At 39.9% G+C, this 20,019-nt stretch overlaps 1 protein-coding gene across 2 annotated transcripts in view; it reads right to left on the reverse strand.

The window, feature by feature from the left end:
- Window positions 1-602: 602 nt before the first annotated feature.
- SLC6A5 (solute carrier family 6 member 5) overlaps window positions 603-20,019 on the reverse strand; it is a 33,843-nt gene continuing 14,426 nt past the window's right edge. For both annotated transcript variants that reach the window (XM_032113255.1, XM_032113256.1), the window contains exons 11-16: window positions 19,132-19,244; window positions 18,726-18,857; window positions 17,377-17,476; window positions 11,047-11,147; window positions 7,987-8,154; window positions 603-5,728 (exon numbers count right to left, since the gene is read on the reverse strand). In XM_032113255.1, coding sequence (XP_031969146.1) covers window positions 5,573-5,728; window positions 7,987-8,154; window positions 11,047-11,147; window positions 17,377-17,476; window positions 18,726-18,857; window positions 19,132-19,244 — 770 coding nt within the window. In that variant the 3' untranslated portion in view covers window positions 603-5,572. The remainder of the gene's footprint in view (window positions 5,729-7,986; window positions 8,155-11,046; window positions 11,148-17,376; window positions 17,477-18,725; window positions 18,858-19,131; window positions 19,245-20,019) is intronic.

Here is a 20,019-nt window from a genome sequence, read left to right on the forward strand (position 1 = left end):
TGGGGAAAGTTTCTCTAAAGCTCGTGTCTGCCGACAGTGAAACAGGTTGGACAAGTACCATTTCCATAGCAGGCTGGGAAGGGAAGAACCTGCTTTCCAAATCAGCGTTGTGGCACATGGCCCTCACCGCATGGCAGGAATTCAACTTCAAACACAAGGTATGATAACACCCCAAACTGTTCCTTACACTTTCCTTCTTCACTTGCTCCTCCTTTCAGCCCTCCATTTACATCTCCAGTAGATATGAACCTCTCCTGTTTTTAACAGTTAACAACCTTTGGGATGATTGAATTGATAGGATAAGAAGGATTTAAGCAAATCCAGTTGGTCTTCTGTTAAGCAATCAATTGTTCCACAAGGTACAGAACACTCAATAGCTAAGAAACCAGCCGTTTAAATGATACTTGTTTCTGCAGCTGTGCAACATCCCCATTTCCCAGGAGGGCTGTTTCCAGTTGCTGCTCAATGTTTCTAACAATCAAATGGATCAATTCTGCAGATACCTTAAGGCTGTGTGTTAAGTAAGAATGATGTTTGTGGTGTGTGTTGGGTGGAGAAGGAGGTGGTGGAAAAAGAGACATTTCATTCACCAGAAAAGTTCATGTAATTTCTGTTTTAAACACTGGACATTTATTTAGAGTCTTTAGAGCCCATACATTATTGAATAATTTTAATTTATCACATCCAAATATATTAGGCAAATATACAATACAATAAATTGCATTTGTACACATAAATACAAAATTTGAGGTAGGGCCTCAAGAATAATGATATCTGAAATTAACAACATACAGCAACATAATATGTACTACATGAGATATATGTATGATGCATTCTTTGTAACAATATATCTTTTGCACATACAGCTAATGCAAAAATTTTAATGATCTGGTTAGGGTACAAATCTTTATCCATAGGCAGCAGTACCCCATAGAATGCCTGTAAATATATATATATATATTTATATATGACATTACGCAAGTAATTAAGATTTAACCCATCAGCGATGGGTCTGTAATAAAGTGCCATAGGACACAGGGAGCAAATTCTCAGCTGGTGTAAATTGTCACAGCTCCAGACAAAGCTGTGACAATTTATACCAGCCAAGCATCTACCTTACAAGGTAATACTACATAATATAAAGGACAGATAACAACATGTTTTAGTCAATTTTCCTAGCAATGGAAGATAGCTATAAGGCAAATGGTTACCTGAAGATGTATTTAAATGTTATGGGCAAATGAAAATATTGCAAGCATTAAGATCCAACCTAGTTCTCACATTATGATAAACCCCTCAGGAAAACCTTCTCTCTTTAGTGATAGGCTGCCTGAGGGTGACAAAGGCAGAAATCCCCTCCCACCTCAAGTCACCAACCTGAGACCCTCAGGAATATCAAGCTCTGACCATCTTACAGGTACCTTATGTGCACACTATCTAACTACAAACCAAGCAACAAGTGTCTCTTGCAACAGCAGAACAGAGAAGCTTTCTGGGATGCCTCTGGTCAGAAAGCTCTGCTGTCTGCAACCCATAGTTCCTACAAGTCTGTCCTTGATTGCAAGAAGAATTGGAGCTGCAGAATAAGAAACCAACAGGAGACCAATGACTGCCATGCATAAACATTGCTTTAACACAGGCAAAAAGAAGTCATATTATCCATACAACTGTACATAACAAAAAGACCAAAGGTATTTAAAATCAGTGTTGGAATTTGATGGCAAGAGATAGTCACACAGTGTATCAGAAGCAACGATCTTCAGCGTGGAGGCACATCTGATGTGGTCAGTGGAGCAGAAACGAATCAAAAGACTACTTGGACTCAATTGAAACATCAGATAAAGACAATCCAAGTCTTTCTCAATTAAAGGTCATTTTGTTAAACCCTTCTTTTGGAAACAAAGTGCTGCCTTGTCTAGCTGAAACACAGGTTTTGAACATTGCATATTAAAAACACTAGGAAGACCCCAAAGAATTTGAAGATGGCAAGCATTTGCATTAGGTATAATCTTTAATGCATACAATAATGCATCTCAGCTCATCCAGAAATTCAATTTAATTTCAAAGAAAAAATATGCATCATAATTTCACCAAATTTAAACATTTTTTACTCACAAGATAGATAGATCTGAAAGTACATACATCACATTTTTACTAATATGGCTTTTTCCCCTCCTTTTTTTTCTTTTAAAGATCTTTACTGTTATGCTATTAGTTACTAAATTTATTTTTAGAAAATTATCAAAGTACATGCAAACTTTCCTTAGAACATGGTAAATGAAGTGCATTCCCAAACTTCAAGGTAACTTCTCAGTTAAAGAAGACACTGCTGGTTAATTTAATCTCAACTTTCAGATTTGAACAGTAAAATACTTTAGAAAAAGTCTCATGTGACCAAAAAAAACCCCTGCTTTTCACGTACAGTGAAAATTTCACATCTTCTGTGATTTTTATATGCATTTCTCCCCTTTTCCAAAGGTTTTTGCAAGCCTAGCTATGGGGTCAAAGCTGAAGACAAAGATCAGCAAGCAAAAAAATCACCATCATCTGTTTACAGAGTTTCAAATTCAAGCTTAATCCTGTGCTAATGACTTAGCAGGCACAGGAACAACATCTAAATTAAAAGCAAGCAGATTAATTACATAAATCATGGAAAGCAATTCAGTTGCAATTTCACATGCAGTCTGGTTTGGTAATCCAAGCCAAAAGATATCATACCCCAGCAGTATTACTTCTAATGATATCTCTTTCATAATTCAGGTAGGCAGTAGCTGACATCCTTACACTGAGGGAACTTTATGGCAATGAGTTAATCCCAGTTCCAGTGCAAGCCTTGAGACAAGCTGGTAAGTGAAAGGATTCAGTACTCTCAAATTATTTGACTGTGTTTTCTCTTTTTCAAAGAGGACCAAACCTATGGGTATTTGTTATATTTATTGTTGGTTTTTAGTGACATCAGTGGCGAAGACAAACTGGCTTGGACTCCAAAAATCAAACCGAGGTACGAGGCAGTGTTGGTCAAGAGAGACCCAAAACGATTTATCCCAACAGAAATGCATAATTCCCAAGAGAGGTGCTGACTTAGAATCACAGAATCAATAGGTTCCTTTCTGCACCCAGGGAAGGTCCCTCAGCCCCACCTAGATGTGGTAACCAAATTTCCAGCTCATCCTTGTAGACCTTCATGAGGTCAAACAGAGCATGGCTTCTCAAACCTGCCTCTGTCAGGAAAATAAAAGCCAGAAGTAAGAATAGCAAGTCTTTTATTAAAACAGCAGGCAAAGCTGAAGCAAAGGGGAACAGCTTTAAGGCAGAGAAGCTCACAGGAGGGTCCTGTCTTGCTGCTGTGTGAGACAGGGACCAACAAGAGCCCGTGGAGCGGAGATTCAGGCGTCAGTGTAAAATATTGTGGAATCTGCCGTCCCTGCCCTGGGTGACAACCCCTGATAGTGCTTCACTTGTCCTATGTGAGGATTAAAGGTCTCCAGCAGTGCCTAGAACTGGCAACACTAATTGCCCCATGAAAGAGGAAGTTCAGCAAAATGAGTAATATATTTCATATACATATATATATACACACACACAGAGAAAAGGAGTTAACAATTTGTGGAAGTGTTACTGTAAAGTTTAGTTTTTTGTTTTCTTCAACGGGATGAAACAACACACCTACTGATCTACGGACACACATGAACTGAGGATTTACCTGAGACCCTGTAATATGAAGACAGACAGACAAAAGAACGGGATAGAAACAGCCCCTGAAAGGAAAGAACCATTTACAGGCTACTACAGTAGTGTCTGTGGGGAGGAAAAAACTGGCTAAACTACTAAGCTCATCATTTCTACACTGATTGGTAAGATATTTATAGGGACAAAAACATCACTAGCACACACTGCATGAACACTGATCACTGTTAAAAAATATCATATATGTATGTATAGGATATAACAAGATAATAAATGTTAATTTTGCCAATTATTGAAGATATATTTTTCTCCCTCATTCTAGTGCATTTACAATAAGTTGGGCTAATTTTCTATTTAGGTAAATAAATGTACTCTTAAAAAGCTCTATTTTTTACTCTGCCCAATAGGTAACAAAACTACATAAGTCTAATATTCATATGACTGCTTATATCTGATTTCTAAAATGTAATGATTTAGGATGTCCTACTGCTATGCAATGTTATGATGGCCATCTACTAAACTGTCCTCTCCCCCCAACCCTTGCATTTTCTAGATCTATTGTTGCATCTGTATGGATGACTGCAGTGGTTAATTATTGTGGATTTGGGGGGTTTTATTTAATGCGAATGTTTTAATGAAAAAAATACCCTATGCACGTTTCAGAGAGAATACTGCTTTGAAGAATTTACGTGCTATATATATAATATATAGACAAGTGGGGTCCTGCTATTTCCCCATTGGTTGAAAGAGAAGAATACACCCTCTGAAGGTTACAGGTTATATAAAGATGCTTATAGGCAAATTAATGGGGAGTCACAAAGTTGAACAGCACATCTAACTTCTAATAACTGTTTTCAGGTGGTAACTAGACTACACTTACCACTGTAAGAATACAAAGTTAGGCACAAATTATATGATGGCTTCTTGAGGAGATACTGTAAACAAAAGCAGAGAAACAAGGAAAATTATGTTCAGAGTATTGGAGTAAAGTGAGTAAAACCACAGGTGCACTTGGCGTGGAGCAAGTTTTCAGACACTTTGTATAACTGAGGCATTCCTAGTTGAAATGACAGATATCAAATTATCAAATGAAACATATGACAGGACTTTAAACAGTGATGCCCATACAACTAATTCTGGCACCATTTCCAAACCACTTCTAGACTCAAATGCAGTTTAGTCCCAGTCTCAATTGATCATTTTTAAAGATTTTGTTCTTATTTTTCTACTTGAAAAGATCAAATGGATTATTGTGCTTCAGTTCTCACCCCACATATTGCTTCCTGGTGTGCTGTTTCAAGGGTCTCCACTTGTTTAAATAACATAACAATCTCTCCAAGTTAGTATAAATCATAAAGGAGGTGTGCAGACCTGATGGGCCAAGGTTGGCTGTCAGTGTAGAAAAAGCAACCCCATTGCTATAGGAGCCTTATGCTGGATTTACATCAGGGCTTCAGGAGATCTTTGCTCACTTCCATCATATTTGAGGGCTGAACTTTCCTTGGAACACACTGGTAGCAAAAGCCTAGTCCCATCACAGCCACTTGCTACAAGGGTGCTTGTGGGAAATGGGTCAAACTGTGCACATCATTTCCTCTTAAGATTTTTAGGTTTGGTTTTGTTTATTCCTACATCACCTGACAACACCTGGTTATGTCACCTGTCCCACACAGGGCTTTTGCTGTGTCACCAGGTACAGAACACGTCACGGGCATCACCTACACCTGGAAGTGGTCTAGTTAGGCCTTCCCTACAGCATGCAACAGTAAATCCTGCTTTCCTAAGCAACCACTTTCAGGCACTGCAGAAAAGAAAAGAAGAAACAGTGGGGGGAAAAAAATCAGAGAAGCCTGACAATGTTATTGCCACCCTTTTGTAATAATTATTAGCACTGGGTCCCCAATTCCTTATCCTTCACTGGCAGTTTAAGTCCAAGGGAGGAGGTTCCCAGCGGATCAATCATGTTCCTGTAACGTTCGCCACGGTGCTTGGCCAGAAACGGGCCCCAGTCAGGCTGTGGAGAGCACACCAGCTTGAGCCGCTGCAGTGGGGGAGAGAAAAGAGAGTCTCATTTGGTGTCATGGAGCAGAATTACAATGCAGAAGAAGTGAGAATAGGCTCATTTAAGATTATTGATGACAGCCCAGCAATGCTCCACTGCTCAGCATTTGTTTTGCACAAAGTTTTCAAGATTAATAGAGGATAAAGTGCCCAGGTTTTAATTATACATTCTCCCCTGCACCGTGTGAGGGGAGCTCAGAACCACTGCTACAGATTGTGAGGCTCTCTTACTGAAGGACATGTGCACAATTACTTAGCCCAATGGTCTAAGCAGTGGCTAAATGCATTAAAATAATTGGATTTCTATTTAGTATATTTCCCAAATGTATACAAATGACCAAAAAGTAGTATATCACTATGAATGAACAAAGATTTTAATTTTGAGGTGACAAAATATTTCATTTCTATCTGCGGGAATAAAGGAAGAGGAGAATGTCAATCTGGCAAACAATGAAAATTTTCTGATCTTTCCACTGAGTTCTTTATTGAATATATAATTTGATCGGTGCATTCACAGATAAAAAGGAAAGAAAACATATTTCTGATGACTTAAGAGGGAATAATTATATGTTTATTACCTAATAAAGTGAATCAGACCTCTCGATCAGTTATTTTAATTTCTGCTTAATTACCAGTTTGCAACTTTTACCTCCCAAATCAACCATAATAATTTTATGTAGCAGACTCAGTATTGAGGAGATACCAGACTACTAGAAATAGCTTCAGCAGAAGCCCTTTCAAAACAGATCCAGCTCTTGGGTGTTTCTTTGGGTGCACACCGGGAGAGGCAGTAAGGAAAGCACCCCATTTTTGTGGCAATATGTATGCCACTTTTACACATTAGAAGTTTTGGAGCAGAACCATTTGTCTCAGCAAGAGAAGCTTATGAGACAAGGACCAAGTAAATCTAGTCGCACATTAGCTCATTCCCAGTAGGAGCAGTTGTCTCCTGACCCGGGCACTCCAATCTGCTCTACACAAGGGCTGAATGGCCCTTTAGACAAGTGGCCTCATTGCCTACTGCCAATCACGTGCTTGGATGCACTCCCTAGGGTGTCCCACCACTGTGAAAATTCCTCTCCTATGAAATTCCTTTGCTCTATGGGAAGCAGAGAAGCGTGGTCTTTTCCCTTAGGCATGTGTAGTGTGACATATTGAGAGACCAAAAAGATTATACTATTTTAGTACATTTTCTCTCCTTTTCATTTTTGAAGCAGGAAACAGCCCCGGTGGGATTTGCAGGGAAGCTGAACTGCAAAAGCAGCTACAAAAAGGGGACCGAGTGTCTGTTCCTTCTCTCAAGGTGGGAGCAGCACAAGCAGCAGGCAGTGATGAGAAGGCAGAACCGAGAAAGCCTCAAAGACCTAAAAAAGGGCGCTGGGCTTCTCCAGAAGACAGGAGCAAGGCAAGGAAGGGATGAAATGCTGACATTGCTGTACCACACCCTGCCAGGGACTGAGGAGCCAGCAGGATGGGAACAGGCAGGGACAGAACACAGGGATGGGGAGAAGAAGGTGACCACCACGTTTCTGAAGCAGTGGGGGAAGTGTCAGGAATCCAATTAGCAAAATAAACAAAAGAAACTTAAATTAAAAATAAATTGCCACCTGGAATTATTTTAAGCCCAGGTGCCAGAAAGGATCAGCTTATTCAAGAAGAATAAAGAGATGAAGGGTGAAAGCAAAGATTGCCAGCTAGGTTTTATAATGAGTAGCTTGAGATGCATGAAAGGACTTCTTGCTCTACATCTTATTCCTGCACTTCAGCGAGCGGCACAGCCTCGTGAAGCACATCCTGGATGACTCCAGTGCCCAAACACCTGTGTGCACTTTGCACACAGGCAACTCCTGACGGACCTCTCCCAGTGCTGATTGCCAGGCTTCCTGGGCACCATACACACCAGCTGCTGATGCTTCCTATGGCTACACTCTGCTTTTGCAAGAAGGCCAGCAAAGCTAGAACATCTTTCTTCCGAGAAAGCCATGCAAAACCTCATTAAATTTGTCTAGATCTCATGAAACAAGCCACTCCACAATTTAGGATCGTGTTTTTTGAGAAACTAGGAGTAGAAGGTCTGCATTTTGAATCAATTGAGCATCTCTTTGCAACACAGTAACTAGTTTACCAGAAAGTAATCTTAGCAGCATTAGACATTCAATATCACAAAAATCAATGTAAAATAAAAGAGACAGTCTCCTGCGGCCATATTTTTGAACAGCAAAAAGACAGAAGAATTACCTCAATAAATTTGCCTGGGGCTAGATGCATTTTTATCACAAACATAACTGGGATCCAGATGACTGAGCAGGCCAGCATCAACCACCCGAGCACCATGGACCAGCCTGGGTAGTGATAAGCTCCATAAGTCATGGGTTCCCACTGGTAAAAACTGAAGCAGAGAATAAACTGGGAACAAGAAAGGAAAACAAATATGTTTGAATAAGCAAAACAAGCCTGCTATGCAACAAATGGTGAGTATCCACACACAGAGTTGGTGTATATGGAATACAGATAAAAGCGAGTACTCCTAAGGCAGGGTGCTGCCACCAGCTGTAATAAGTGGGTCAGAGCCTGAATCTAATGAGTTTCAAGGAAATCTTGCAAAATCCCACAAAAATCACTGTATTTGTGCCAGAATAATTGAAATTAGAATCTTGTCCCTAGAGTAACATGCTTTATTACAACGTCTATTGGCAGTTTTACCTAATGTGATTATGCTAAGTTACTCCATTTCACTTACTGTATGAACAGCAATACATCTGCTTACATTTGTGCATAATTCAGTAACTTTTGAGAAATGCCTGTGCTTGCAATAATTGCACACAGAAGATTTATAGAACTATAACTAGGTGAAGGCACATACAAAAATGATCAGCCTTAGTTCCAGAGATGTGGAGTCTAATGAAAGTCTAATATTAGGCTATCCAAATGTATCAAATATTAGCTTTACAGAGGCAATAATAGAAAAGAATTCATTGCTTGGTTTTGCTTTGTCTGTTTCCATTGCATAAAAATTGAATTATGACTGATCAGTGTCAATTTATTTCTCACTGTAAGCTCACTAAATATTGCATTTGGAGAGAACAACAACAGAACATGCAAGTTTAGAGAGTAAACACGGTCAGTTCAAATTTGTTTTCTTTAACAAACAACATAATTTCCTATTCCCTGGTTGTGATTACTGACAGTAGCTACGAGCACAAGTCTGATTAATAAAGGATCTGAGCAATTTGCAGAAAAGCCTTACAATTTCCTTCAGAAGCGTAAAACAGGATCTAAGGCAGCATCTTGAAAATAACCACTGAAAAAAAAAAAAGGAGCTAAAAAATCCCATGTGCGCATGCCTTCATTTTTAACAAGGTCACCAAGAGAAGAGAAATACCACTGATGTCATCCTAACACTACAAACTGGACTATGTCTTCAAACTTTTTTAGAGTGATTTGCAAACTATAGCCATACATTGCCACAACCAAACAGCAGTTAGTTAAGACAGATCTACCTGGTTTTCCCACACGGCAATACTGTAATGCAGTGAAGACAATTGATAAAGAAAATCTACGTGAGAAAAGTAGACTAACTTCATTTTACCCATTGGAGAAATTATTCTCACCATAGAAAATTTCGTTTCTTCACAAGTCAGGATTTTATTGAGCCCACCAAAACTCATTGGTCCCTTCACACAGGTATTCCTGTCTGCGAAAACTAAACCTTTTCCAGTTTTCAGAAATAAATGTCCTCATTCCTGAATTAGCAATACTGAAAAGAAGTTGTTAACTTCATCCAGTGCCTTTTTCTTCCTCCTCCAGGAATAGAAAGATTTGCCAAAGCTTACACTTCACTAAAGAACAGCACACACAGAAACTTCCCAGCACATGACCTGAAATATACCTTCTCTGGAAGGAGTGACTGCAAAGGACTGGAGAGTCACTGCTTTGCTTCTCCACCCACCAGCTGAGCTCATACTTACTGTTTCAAAATGTGTGTCTTTTCAGAAATTCCAGAAACTTTTCTTATCTTGTACCTAAACCACTAAAAATACTCACCCAGAGGAGCTGTGGCTGCCCCATCCCTGGAAGTGTTCAAGGCCAGGTTGGATGGGGCCCTGAGCAACCTGGTCTAGTGGAAGCTGTCCCTGCCCATGGCAGGGGAGTGAAATGAGATGAGCTTTAAGGTCCCTTCCAGCCCCAACCACTCTGTGATTGTGTGACATGTAGGAACTATTTAGCTGTGAAATGATGAGTATTTAAAACTCTACACAAATACAGAATCTTGCTGCACCTGTGGTTCAGGCTTGAGGACATCAAAGTGGAGGTACGTGCTCTCAGACAGAAAATACTGGGGAAAGAAGGCTCTGTTGTTTTGTGCTGATTTGTCAAGGTGAAAGCTTTTGAAATGGCTGGAATTATTATTTCATTCTTGCGTCAAAAAAATTATATGTGATTGCAGATTTTATCTGCACTTCAGTTAAAATGTGAGGGAAGCACTGTGTTAGAAACCTAGATAGCAAATGTAGATACAGTTACTGGATTTGGACCCCTGGACTTGAAAAAACTTTCATAGCAATGGTGAAATTGAGACTGTGACTTTTTTTTATTAAATTGAGACCTAAACGTGAAGTAAATACTAAGTAAATTCGAAGGAAGGTGTTGGGGAGGAAATGAAAATGAAAGAGAGATAGGAAGAATAACAAAAATAAACCAAACACGCTCAGTTTTTGCATTTCAGGGCTCTTTTTCTTCCCCCTGGACGCGGCGCGGGCCCGCAGCGCCACCTCCCGGGGCCCGGGGATTTGGGGACGGGAGAGTCCCGCTCCTCCTGTCTTTCCCTCTTTTTCGCCCGCGTTTCCACCTCAGCCTTTCCAAAGCATCCCTCTCACATCAGTTTATGTGTCAATAAAATGTTTTTTTCCCTAGCTCAATCTGACAGCAGACAGGAGGATCATGTCTTTTCCCTGTGCATACATAAATATCACTCACATACACGTGCACATAAATATATATACATATAAAAATAAAATAATCCATAATGTTGCTGTGCAGTGGTGTGCCATAGCAGCATTTTGCATGGCCAGGAAAAGGCCACCATTTTCCTGGTAGACTCGCCATCCCTCTCCACCAAAACCACCATTATTTACACTGTTTCTACTACATACCCATGGCAAGAACACATGCATTGTGTTTAAGTATCTGCATCCAAGTTCTAGCTACTAATCACCATATGAACAATAATGAACATACAATAACAAAACTCTTTGGAGAAGAATTAATTTTTTTTCTTTTTTTTTTTTTTTTGCTTACTGTTAAAATAGTTGGGGTCACAAATGCCCAACAGACTCTCCAGAATTTACTTGGCTGGAATCCAATCATCATTTCTATATCTTCACAAAATCTTTGCAATCCTGTAAACGGCAAATGGAAAAGCAATTAGGTGTGAAAGAAACCAGCTGCAGTCTGCAACAGAGCTCCAGTGCCCTCCCTTGTGTCTACTACAAAATTGTGTCTAACAACAAAAACAAACTCTGACTTTTTGGTTGAAAACTTCCATGGAGGATCTAACTACACAGTAAAAAATGAGACTGATAGGGTGGGAACAATTCCAATAAAATATTTCCTTCTTAAGGATTAAAGTAATTGAGCTTTTACATTGAGATTAGATGTTTAGTGTGTTCTGTGTAAAAGCATTAATAATATGTTCTGGGCATCTGCAATTATTTGTCAATTTGTTTTATTTGTTTTATTTCCCTGTGAAGATCAGCCTTATTAATATCTGTATACCTGCTTCAGCACAGGCAATATTTCAGCTTCTCTGTACCTGCTACATGACTGGATTACAGCTGTACGCCTTAGCACTGAAACTGGTGATGTCCTGTTATTTTTCACCTGATACATAAGTGATATTTAAAATTGCTAGAGAACACCTGTAAGTATTTTAAATTATATTCAATGTTGTCTGAACAAAAAAGATCAACTGACGTGTTAGTTCTTCAGATTATTGCATTGATTGCATCTATAAAGTTACTTGAGTTAATAAAACATGCAAGATTGGAAAATGGTATTCCTGCCACTCTGCAGCTCCTTCCCTGGCCATGCCATGTGACAGGAAAAGGTGTGTTGGTCAGGAGCTGCTATTCCCTGTTGGTTATTAGTAATTTAGCTATTAGTAATTTCATTATTAGTAATTTATCCAAAAATCATAAAAACAAAACTAAAATTGATTCCAGCTTTTCTAATTGTAATAAGAAGAGAGAGGTCTGAGCTGATCTGTCACGCAAATGTTAACAAATTGGGCCAATTTTATCTAAATTTTGCAAAGTATTATTCTGCAGCATTCTGTCCAACTTGCATGATGTGGGAAAAGCTTCAATACTGGAGAAAAGGTGTTGAGTAAGGGAAGAAATACTTGGAACAAAAGTAATAAACTACTTTATTTCTTATTGTATAGAGTCAGCCGCTGCAGCTGCTGAGTATAAGAAGGGATAATCCCCAGGCTTGATCCACCTAATTTGGGAGCCTTCCTGTTGATATCAAGGAGAAATAAATCTATCCACCTGATTGTTGAAAGAATTAAGAAGGTAAAAGAATAGCACTGGTTCATCATCCAGTGCCTTCTGATGCACCTTGAAGGAAGGAGCAGGGCTGGGTGTTTGGCAGCCGTGAAGGCCCAGCCCAGGGAGTGAGCACACAGTAAGCCAGCTCAGGCTGTGAGAGAAAAGCTAAAGAACCATGTTATGATAAGGAATAGAGAAGAAAAACAGAGAAATTAAATAGGAAAAAGGTACTGCAAGTACTGTATTTAGGGAAGGGGAAAAGTTAAAACCTGCAGTGAATGTAAGCTCAGAAAACTGAGCCAAGGTGACCCAGAGGTCACATTTTTCTTCTGTAACTGTAATTTCTTTCCCTCTTTTTTCTACTGACTACCACAAGTGTTCTTCTTCAGAAAGCCTCCTCTCTGTAAAATACATGTAATTTTTATGACTCATGGAATCACTGTACTTCAGCACCAGTCTGACTCATTGGGTCCATCTCAATTTTGTAACAGAAGTTTGTATGTCTGGACAAAATGTAACCTCCAAGGTCATTGTGTGATGGACCTGAAAGGAGATTTTTGCTGCAACTGAAAGATTTTTCTCTGTGTTTTTTTTACCTGTGCAGCACCTGAAGTGAGCTCAGGGGAGATGCTCACACAGCAGCCAGCCCTGTGCTGTGCTGGGAACAAAGCTGGTCTTAAACTAATTGCAGCAGCACAAAGTACAGGTTGATGGGTATTTCCACGAAGTTTAAATCTTGTTTAAAGTGTCTACTTCAGCCACACTTGCTGCTGCAAGGGAGGGATACCTAACTGGATAATTACCAGGGGTTTCTGCCTCCAAAATTCATGCCACCTTCATGTAAACCTGCACAGATTTGTTTGAAACTGCAATTTTAAAAACTAGTTCCTTTCTGGAATGGTCAGTAAATATTCACAGTTTAAAGCACTCATAAATATTAGCAATTTAAGAGTCAAATGCATGTAAACAGACAAAGGGATTACACACTACTTATCTCTTTCCAGCAAAAGTTCCACAGAAAGATGCAAAGGATATTTTAATTAACAGTACACCAATTTTTTTTTTTCCAGATCTTAGTAAATCTGGTCTCCCTCTTACATCAGTCAGGCCTGCTGAATAACTTAGGGAAATAAACAACACATGATATTCCATATATGATTTTTCCCTCTCCAAAGTAGAATGATGTATTCATAAGTGCTGAGATACAAAATCCATTAAAAAGGAGACTGCAAACCTAGCCAGACAATTACTTCACCATTCTGCCACAGGTAGAATGTTCAAAATTACTAATGTTTTCTACAAATAGACAGCAGCAGTTACCACTCACTCTGACAGTGAACTTTCCCGAAAACAAACTGTCAAAAAACAGATCTGGAAGGAGCATGAACAAAGTTATCATCATATATTTTCAGTTTCCAGCAGTGTTTCACTCAAACAGAGGAATTTTTGTCTTTAGCTTCATGCTACAAAATGCAACAGTAGGAATTATGCTGATGATTAAATTAATATCCCCACCTCTAAGCTGTTCTTTACTAATCCTTCATCATAATCTAAACAACTGGAGAATAAACATCTAAGACAGCATGTGAAATAAAAAGGTGCATTTGACTGGATTATGGAGCACTGACTCTACTGAAAAATAAGTGATTACGAGGCAATAACGTGTCTCTTTTTCATTTAAAAATCTCAGCAAGCTCAGCAAGCAGAACGTGTAACAAGAACTAAAGACAAATTTATTTCATCATAAAAGTGCCTGCCACTGTTGTGCCAACCTGCCTGCCATGAAGAGTACAAGTACACAGAGAAAGGTGTCAGTGGAGTGTCAAACAGCAGTTGTCCAACCTTGAAAATATATTATGCTAATTTTAAGCGCTGCTTGAAGGAATATAACCAGAGCAGCAGCCTCACTTATATTTACAACACACAAATCACAAATGCACAAGATGTATTTTTATGAACAGTCCTTACAAAAGTAGCTTTAACACAGTAAAAGTAGCTCTGGTATATTAGTCAAACAGGTAATGATTTTAAAGTAAGCCTTTCCTTTTTCATTTGAAAGATTGGAAGCTCCTTATTCTAGCAAAAGTTTAATTCCAGGGAACAGTCTTTGAAATAGATTATAGCAAAGGCTTTACCAACAGCTGTTGATGAACAAACAATTGTACAGAAAGCATAAAAAGAATGATTTGTAATTTGTCAAATCTTTTCCACATCTGATTACACTAAAGTAATAGCTAAATTTTAAAAAGCCTTCTCCTCTATTCAGGTCCTTCCTTTGCAGAGCTATTATTATTTCTGTATTATTTTATGTTTTTCTTAAATGTTAATGTTTTAAGAGATACTGGAATTGCTGGGGAAAGCAGACACTGGCCAGAGCAGTTTTTTCTTCCAAAGCTAATGTCATTCCACAAAGGCTGGTTTGCAGCGCTTCTGCCACACAGTGTTCAGAGGAGGAACAGAGCCAGTATTTTCTCCCTATTTACCTTCATCCTTATTTAAAATCATGCAGAGCAAAGAAATTTTACAGATTTAAGTAGTTTTTAAAATATTAAAAATATTTTAAACACAAAATATTTATTTTGCACACTGATGGTAATGGTTTTAAAGGGGGCAATCTTTGGCACTGACCATGTGAATGGTCAGTGAAAACATCTAGTACAGCGTTGTTCAGGCATGCTGTCAGCAAAGTGAGGAGAAGGAAGGCAAAAAAATCCCCAACAAACCCTTAAACTCTTCTTAAGCCTCCCCACTCATCACCTCTTATGAAATTGTATTGATTTTAGAGAAGCTGCATTTCATGTCACTTCTAAACCAACTGTAATTGAATTACTTACATTTCAGGGACATAAAAAATAGCCAAGAATTTTGATCAACCAAAACACAACTGGCCTAAATCAACTTTTCTCTCTGTATTTTGATTTTTTCCATCATATTCTGTAACATTTCCTCACTAGGTCATGTCTGGCTTACCAGTCAATCTCTCAGCCATACTCACTGAATTGGATGTCAGTGGAGGTAAAATACACTGCTGAATTTCCATGAAATGTGAGAGGACAAGGAATGGTTGATTCCCTGTCCTGTTTATAACATTTATTTCTCAAGCAAGAGCACTGAATTCTGCATGATTTGAAACCTGTACTATATTTTAAAGCACTCATGTTACAGAGTGGACTCCACAACACAGGCAGATACAAGTATTCAGTGAAAAGCACCAGAATCCAAGGTCATGTGGCTACACAAGCACCTTCAACAGAACATCTTGGATATTTATGCCTAGCTGATTAAGCTATATAATTCATTCCTGTCCACAGCAATAGCAGAAACAGCCTCACACTCCAGCCATAAGTTAATCATCTGGTATGTGGGAAGATCTTCTCATTTCCAAGAATCAGTCTCCTGAAAACACTTTGGGCAAGTTTGGAAGCACATCACTGGCTGGTATCAGTTGTAACTACAGCAGCTTTGTGGCAATTGCACTATTCTATACTAACTGAGGAACTTCCTCACAGTTTAATGTACATCAGCATGGGTCAATATAACTGGTGTTACCCCTGTGGATAATTAATCATTCCAAGTAGCTGCAGAGTCTTGAGTCTATGTTATGGACTAATAGGAAAAAGGGAAGGTTGGATGTGTACATGGAAAAAAAGGCCTTCAAAAGTTTTTAAATGCTGTGTTGGGTTTGCAGGGACAAGTTTTGGTAGCAGTGGGGCTACAGGAGTGGCTTCTGTAAGAAGCTGTAAAAGCTTCCCCCGTGTCTGGCAGAGGCAATCCCTGGAGGCTCCAGGACAGACCAATCAGGAATGATAGCAACATTTCTGATAACGGATTTTAAAAGGACAAAAAATTTATTGCACGGGTGTTATTCCAGCAGAGAAGAGAGGAGTGAGAGTATGGGAGGGGAACAGCCCTGCAGACACCCAGGTCAGTGAAGAAGGAGGGGCAGGAGCTGCTCCAGGTGCTGGAGCTGAGATTCCCCTGCAGCCCGTGGTGAGGCAGCTGTGTCCCTGCAGCCCATGGAGGGCCACAGGAATGCACAGATCCACCTGCAGCCCATGGAGGAGCCCACACCAGGGCAGGTGGATGCTCAAAAGAGGGCTCCGAACCTGTGGGAAATCTGTGCTGGAGCAGGGTCCTGACAGGGAGCTGGAGACCTGTGGAAAGAGGAGTTCACACTGGAGCAGGTTTCGTGGTAGGACTTGTCACCCTGTGAGGGACTCACACTGCAGCAGCCTGTCCTTGAAGGACTGCACCCCATGGAAGAGTGACCCACATTACAGACATTCATGGACTACTGTTGCTCATGAAATGGACTCATATAAGAGAAGTTCATGGAGAACTGTCTCCCATGGGAGGTACCCCACACTGGAGCAGGGACAGGACTCCTCTCCTGAGCAGCGGCAGGAACAACCTGTGATGAACTGACTATTACCCTCATTCCCCATCTCCCTGCACTTCTGTGGGGAGGAGATAGAGCTGGGAAGGAGGGAGGGGTGGTGGTAAGGTGTTTTTAAGGTTTATTTTATATCTCATTATCCTGCTCTGTTTTTCTTAGCAATAAATGCAATTAATATCCCCAAGCTGAGTCTGTTTTGCCCATGACAGTGTTTGTTGAGTGATCTGTCCCAGTCCTTATCTCAACCCATGAACATTTGTTATATTTTCTCTCCCCTGTCCAGTTGCAGAAGGCAGTGATAGAGCAGCTCTGGTGAGTGCCTGGCATCCAGCCAGGGTCACCCACTGAAAATGCAAAAATACCTCTATTGGCTCAGGAGGTCTCTGTCCCTAAAACTGTTGAAGAACAAAAGCACCCCTGGAAAAGTGTCACCAAATGTTTGGTCTGTTCTCATACTCATATCTTTGAGCTATTGGTGGAAAATGTCTTGAGATGGTATGAAAGTCTTTTGAATACATGCATTTAAAGGTATCCTGAAGTCCTATCACGTTTATGTCCAAAATAAGAGAATTTTGAGCCTTTTTATTACAAAGAAAAACTACTTCTTTCCTTGAGAATTTCACTTTATCATATGTTAAAATGTTGCTTTGGTATAGGCTGTCCAGTAACAATATTTTTTCTTACCATAGATATAGGAAACTCCAACAAGCTCAAAGATGGCAATAATGACAAGAGAGTAAGAGGCTGCATAAGTGTCCACAAGCTGTAACATATACATTCCACCCTGAGGAAAGAAAGATAAAAGATTACTTGTGGCATTGAGGCAGTCAGAGTGAAGAGGAACAGGACCCAAGTAAGCACCCAAACATCAACTGGACACAAAGTCATGTTGTACTGTAGCTTCTTCTTCCTGGCTGAATGAATATCAAATCCAACAAGAAAAAAGCAGAGGTACACCTGATTCTGGTAGCTAGGACAGCTTGGGAAGACTTTGAATTCAATCCTTTAAGATTAAGGACTGAAATGTGATCAGACCTTCCACCTGCAGTGTCTCCAACCACATAATACTACATCAAAAGCAAAATCACCATTGAAAGCAGAACTACCATAATAATGAGTCCAGTTCATCTGTTTGGAAAGGACTTAATATCCTGTCTTCATGGCAGACTTAAGCAGCATAATTCGAGTGAATAAACGACTGAATGCATCCTGGGCTTTAGAACAGGAAAGTTGGGCTGGTAGTGATGAGGTAAGAGGGAAGAAAAGAAAGAAAAAAAGGGTGAAAGGATGGATAAAATATTAAGATTTTTAGTATCTCATCTTGAAACTGCTGAGAGTTTAAAATGCTGGAGGTATTAGTGGAGAGAAGATACTGAAGATTATAGCTGGTAGATGGGAATTCCAGTGTTAAGTCTGCAGTTTGCCAAGACCATCATAGCATGGCTAATCCCAAAGGAAAGGCACTCAAAACAGGTGTGGATGTTTACATGATATTCAAATTTCTGGGGTTTTTTCCTTAATTCACAGACTGGGTTGGGTTGGAAGGAACATTAAAGATTATTTTGTTCCAACCCTCCTGCCATGGGCAGGGACACCTCGCACTATCCCAAGTTACTCAGAGTCCCATCCAACCTGGCCTTGGATGATTCCAGGGATGGGGCAGCCACAGCTTCTCTGGGAAACCTGTGCCACAGCCTCATCACCCTCACAGGGAAGAATTTCTTCCTAATATCCAGTCTACCCCTGCCCCCGTCAGTGTGGGTTGAATACTTAATTTATATCACTATTTTGGAGATGTTTGAATAGAGAAAATTTTAAAGTCCTGATTCTCAGAAAGATTTGAACAGCAAAGTCTTTTAAGAATATCTCAGTCGAAACATCCATTTAAAAAGTTTTAGAAAAAGAGTTTTCAGACACACCATGTGTCACATGTGGCAGAACTCAGCTAAAGCTTTTGCAGCTTGTGCAGGAGGAAAGCAGCCACCAGAGGGGGACTGGGGACAGACAGTGATGCTCAAAGACTGTGTCATTACCTGAGTGATCATAGGAAATCCCATGATGAAGAAGGACACGCAGCACCCGAGAGTGAACAGTGCCTTGTGCGTGCGTAAGTACTTGGGGAACTCATCTGACACAGAGGTCACGATAGTCTCGATGGTGGCGAACTGAAAGACAAAATAAAGGGTTCATTTCAGTGCACACAAAGTGGTCGAGCTGGATATTAAATGATAGGAGAGAGTATTTCGAATCCTAGGTGTTAAATGCTCGGATGGCAGTGCCAAAGCCCTGCAAAAATTATTTCAGCATTGATGGCCTTACTTCATTCCTCTTTTTTCATGACTCACTGCTCACATGAGAAATAGCAATTAATTGCATGGTCCTCCAAACAAATACATAGGGAAATCAAAAGGAAAAGAATGAGACATAAAAGCAGTTTACCATAGTGTCTAATCCAAGGGTTAGAAGCATCAAAAAGAATATTATAGCCCAGAAGGGAGAGAGGGGCAGCCTAGTTAAGGCTTCTGGATAAACCACAAAAGCAATCCCAGGACCTGGAAATAAGAAAAATAAAGGCTATCAGATTCGATATTTCTTATTTACAGAAAGGCTTAACCATTACAGAGTTCAGCCTTACCTGATTAATTTCTATTTACACTGCAAATTTCAAATCACTTATTTACTCCAACTTTCCAAGCAGAACACACATTCAACCAGTATACCAACACACTGATCCAAGTTAAAACCAAAAAAAATTAGCAAGAATTGCGCACTGCAGCCATGTTTCTGTCCTGCTCTGTGATCAAATTCCTGCCACTTCCCTGCCAATTAGCAACCCATGGCAAACACCCACACCTCAGTGCTACAAGGATGAATGGAAATGCAAATACTCTTCTTCAACTCATTGCTTCACTGTTAAATGAGGAGAGAATATAAAAGATGCCCAGACCTGACACCAGACAGAAGGTAATAACTGCTGTGATTCTAAACAAATCCACAGGAAAACCTGAAATAATGCAGAGCACCAGAAATAAGGAGATGGACTCTTTTAAAGCCTAAATCAGGAATTTTCCATTGTTTTGTTGCTGTTGTTTGATGTATTGGCCTTTAATTTCTATTTGCTTTAAAGGAAATGTATTTTTCTAAGTGCTTGGATTTGCCTGGGAGCGAAGGCTGCAGGGCTGTGGTGGCAGCATTACAGTAGGTGGCACTTCTTCTCTACTTATCCCAGCTATAGGAACACCCACTCCAAGCACTCCGAAAGATGCCTCCTGCTAGGTGAAATACAAATGAGAGCCACGTTGCCCTCATGCCAAGAGAATGGGCTCC

This window comes from Corvus moneduloides, chromosome 6, assembly GCF_009650955.1.
Source record: "Corvus moneduloides isolate bCorMon1 chromosome 6, bCorMon1.pri, whole genome shotgun sequence".
NCBI classification, from domain to species: domain Eukaryota; kingdom Metazoa; phylum Chordata; class Aves; order Passeriformes; family Corvidae; genus Corvus; species Corvus moneduloides.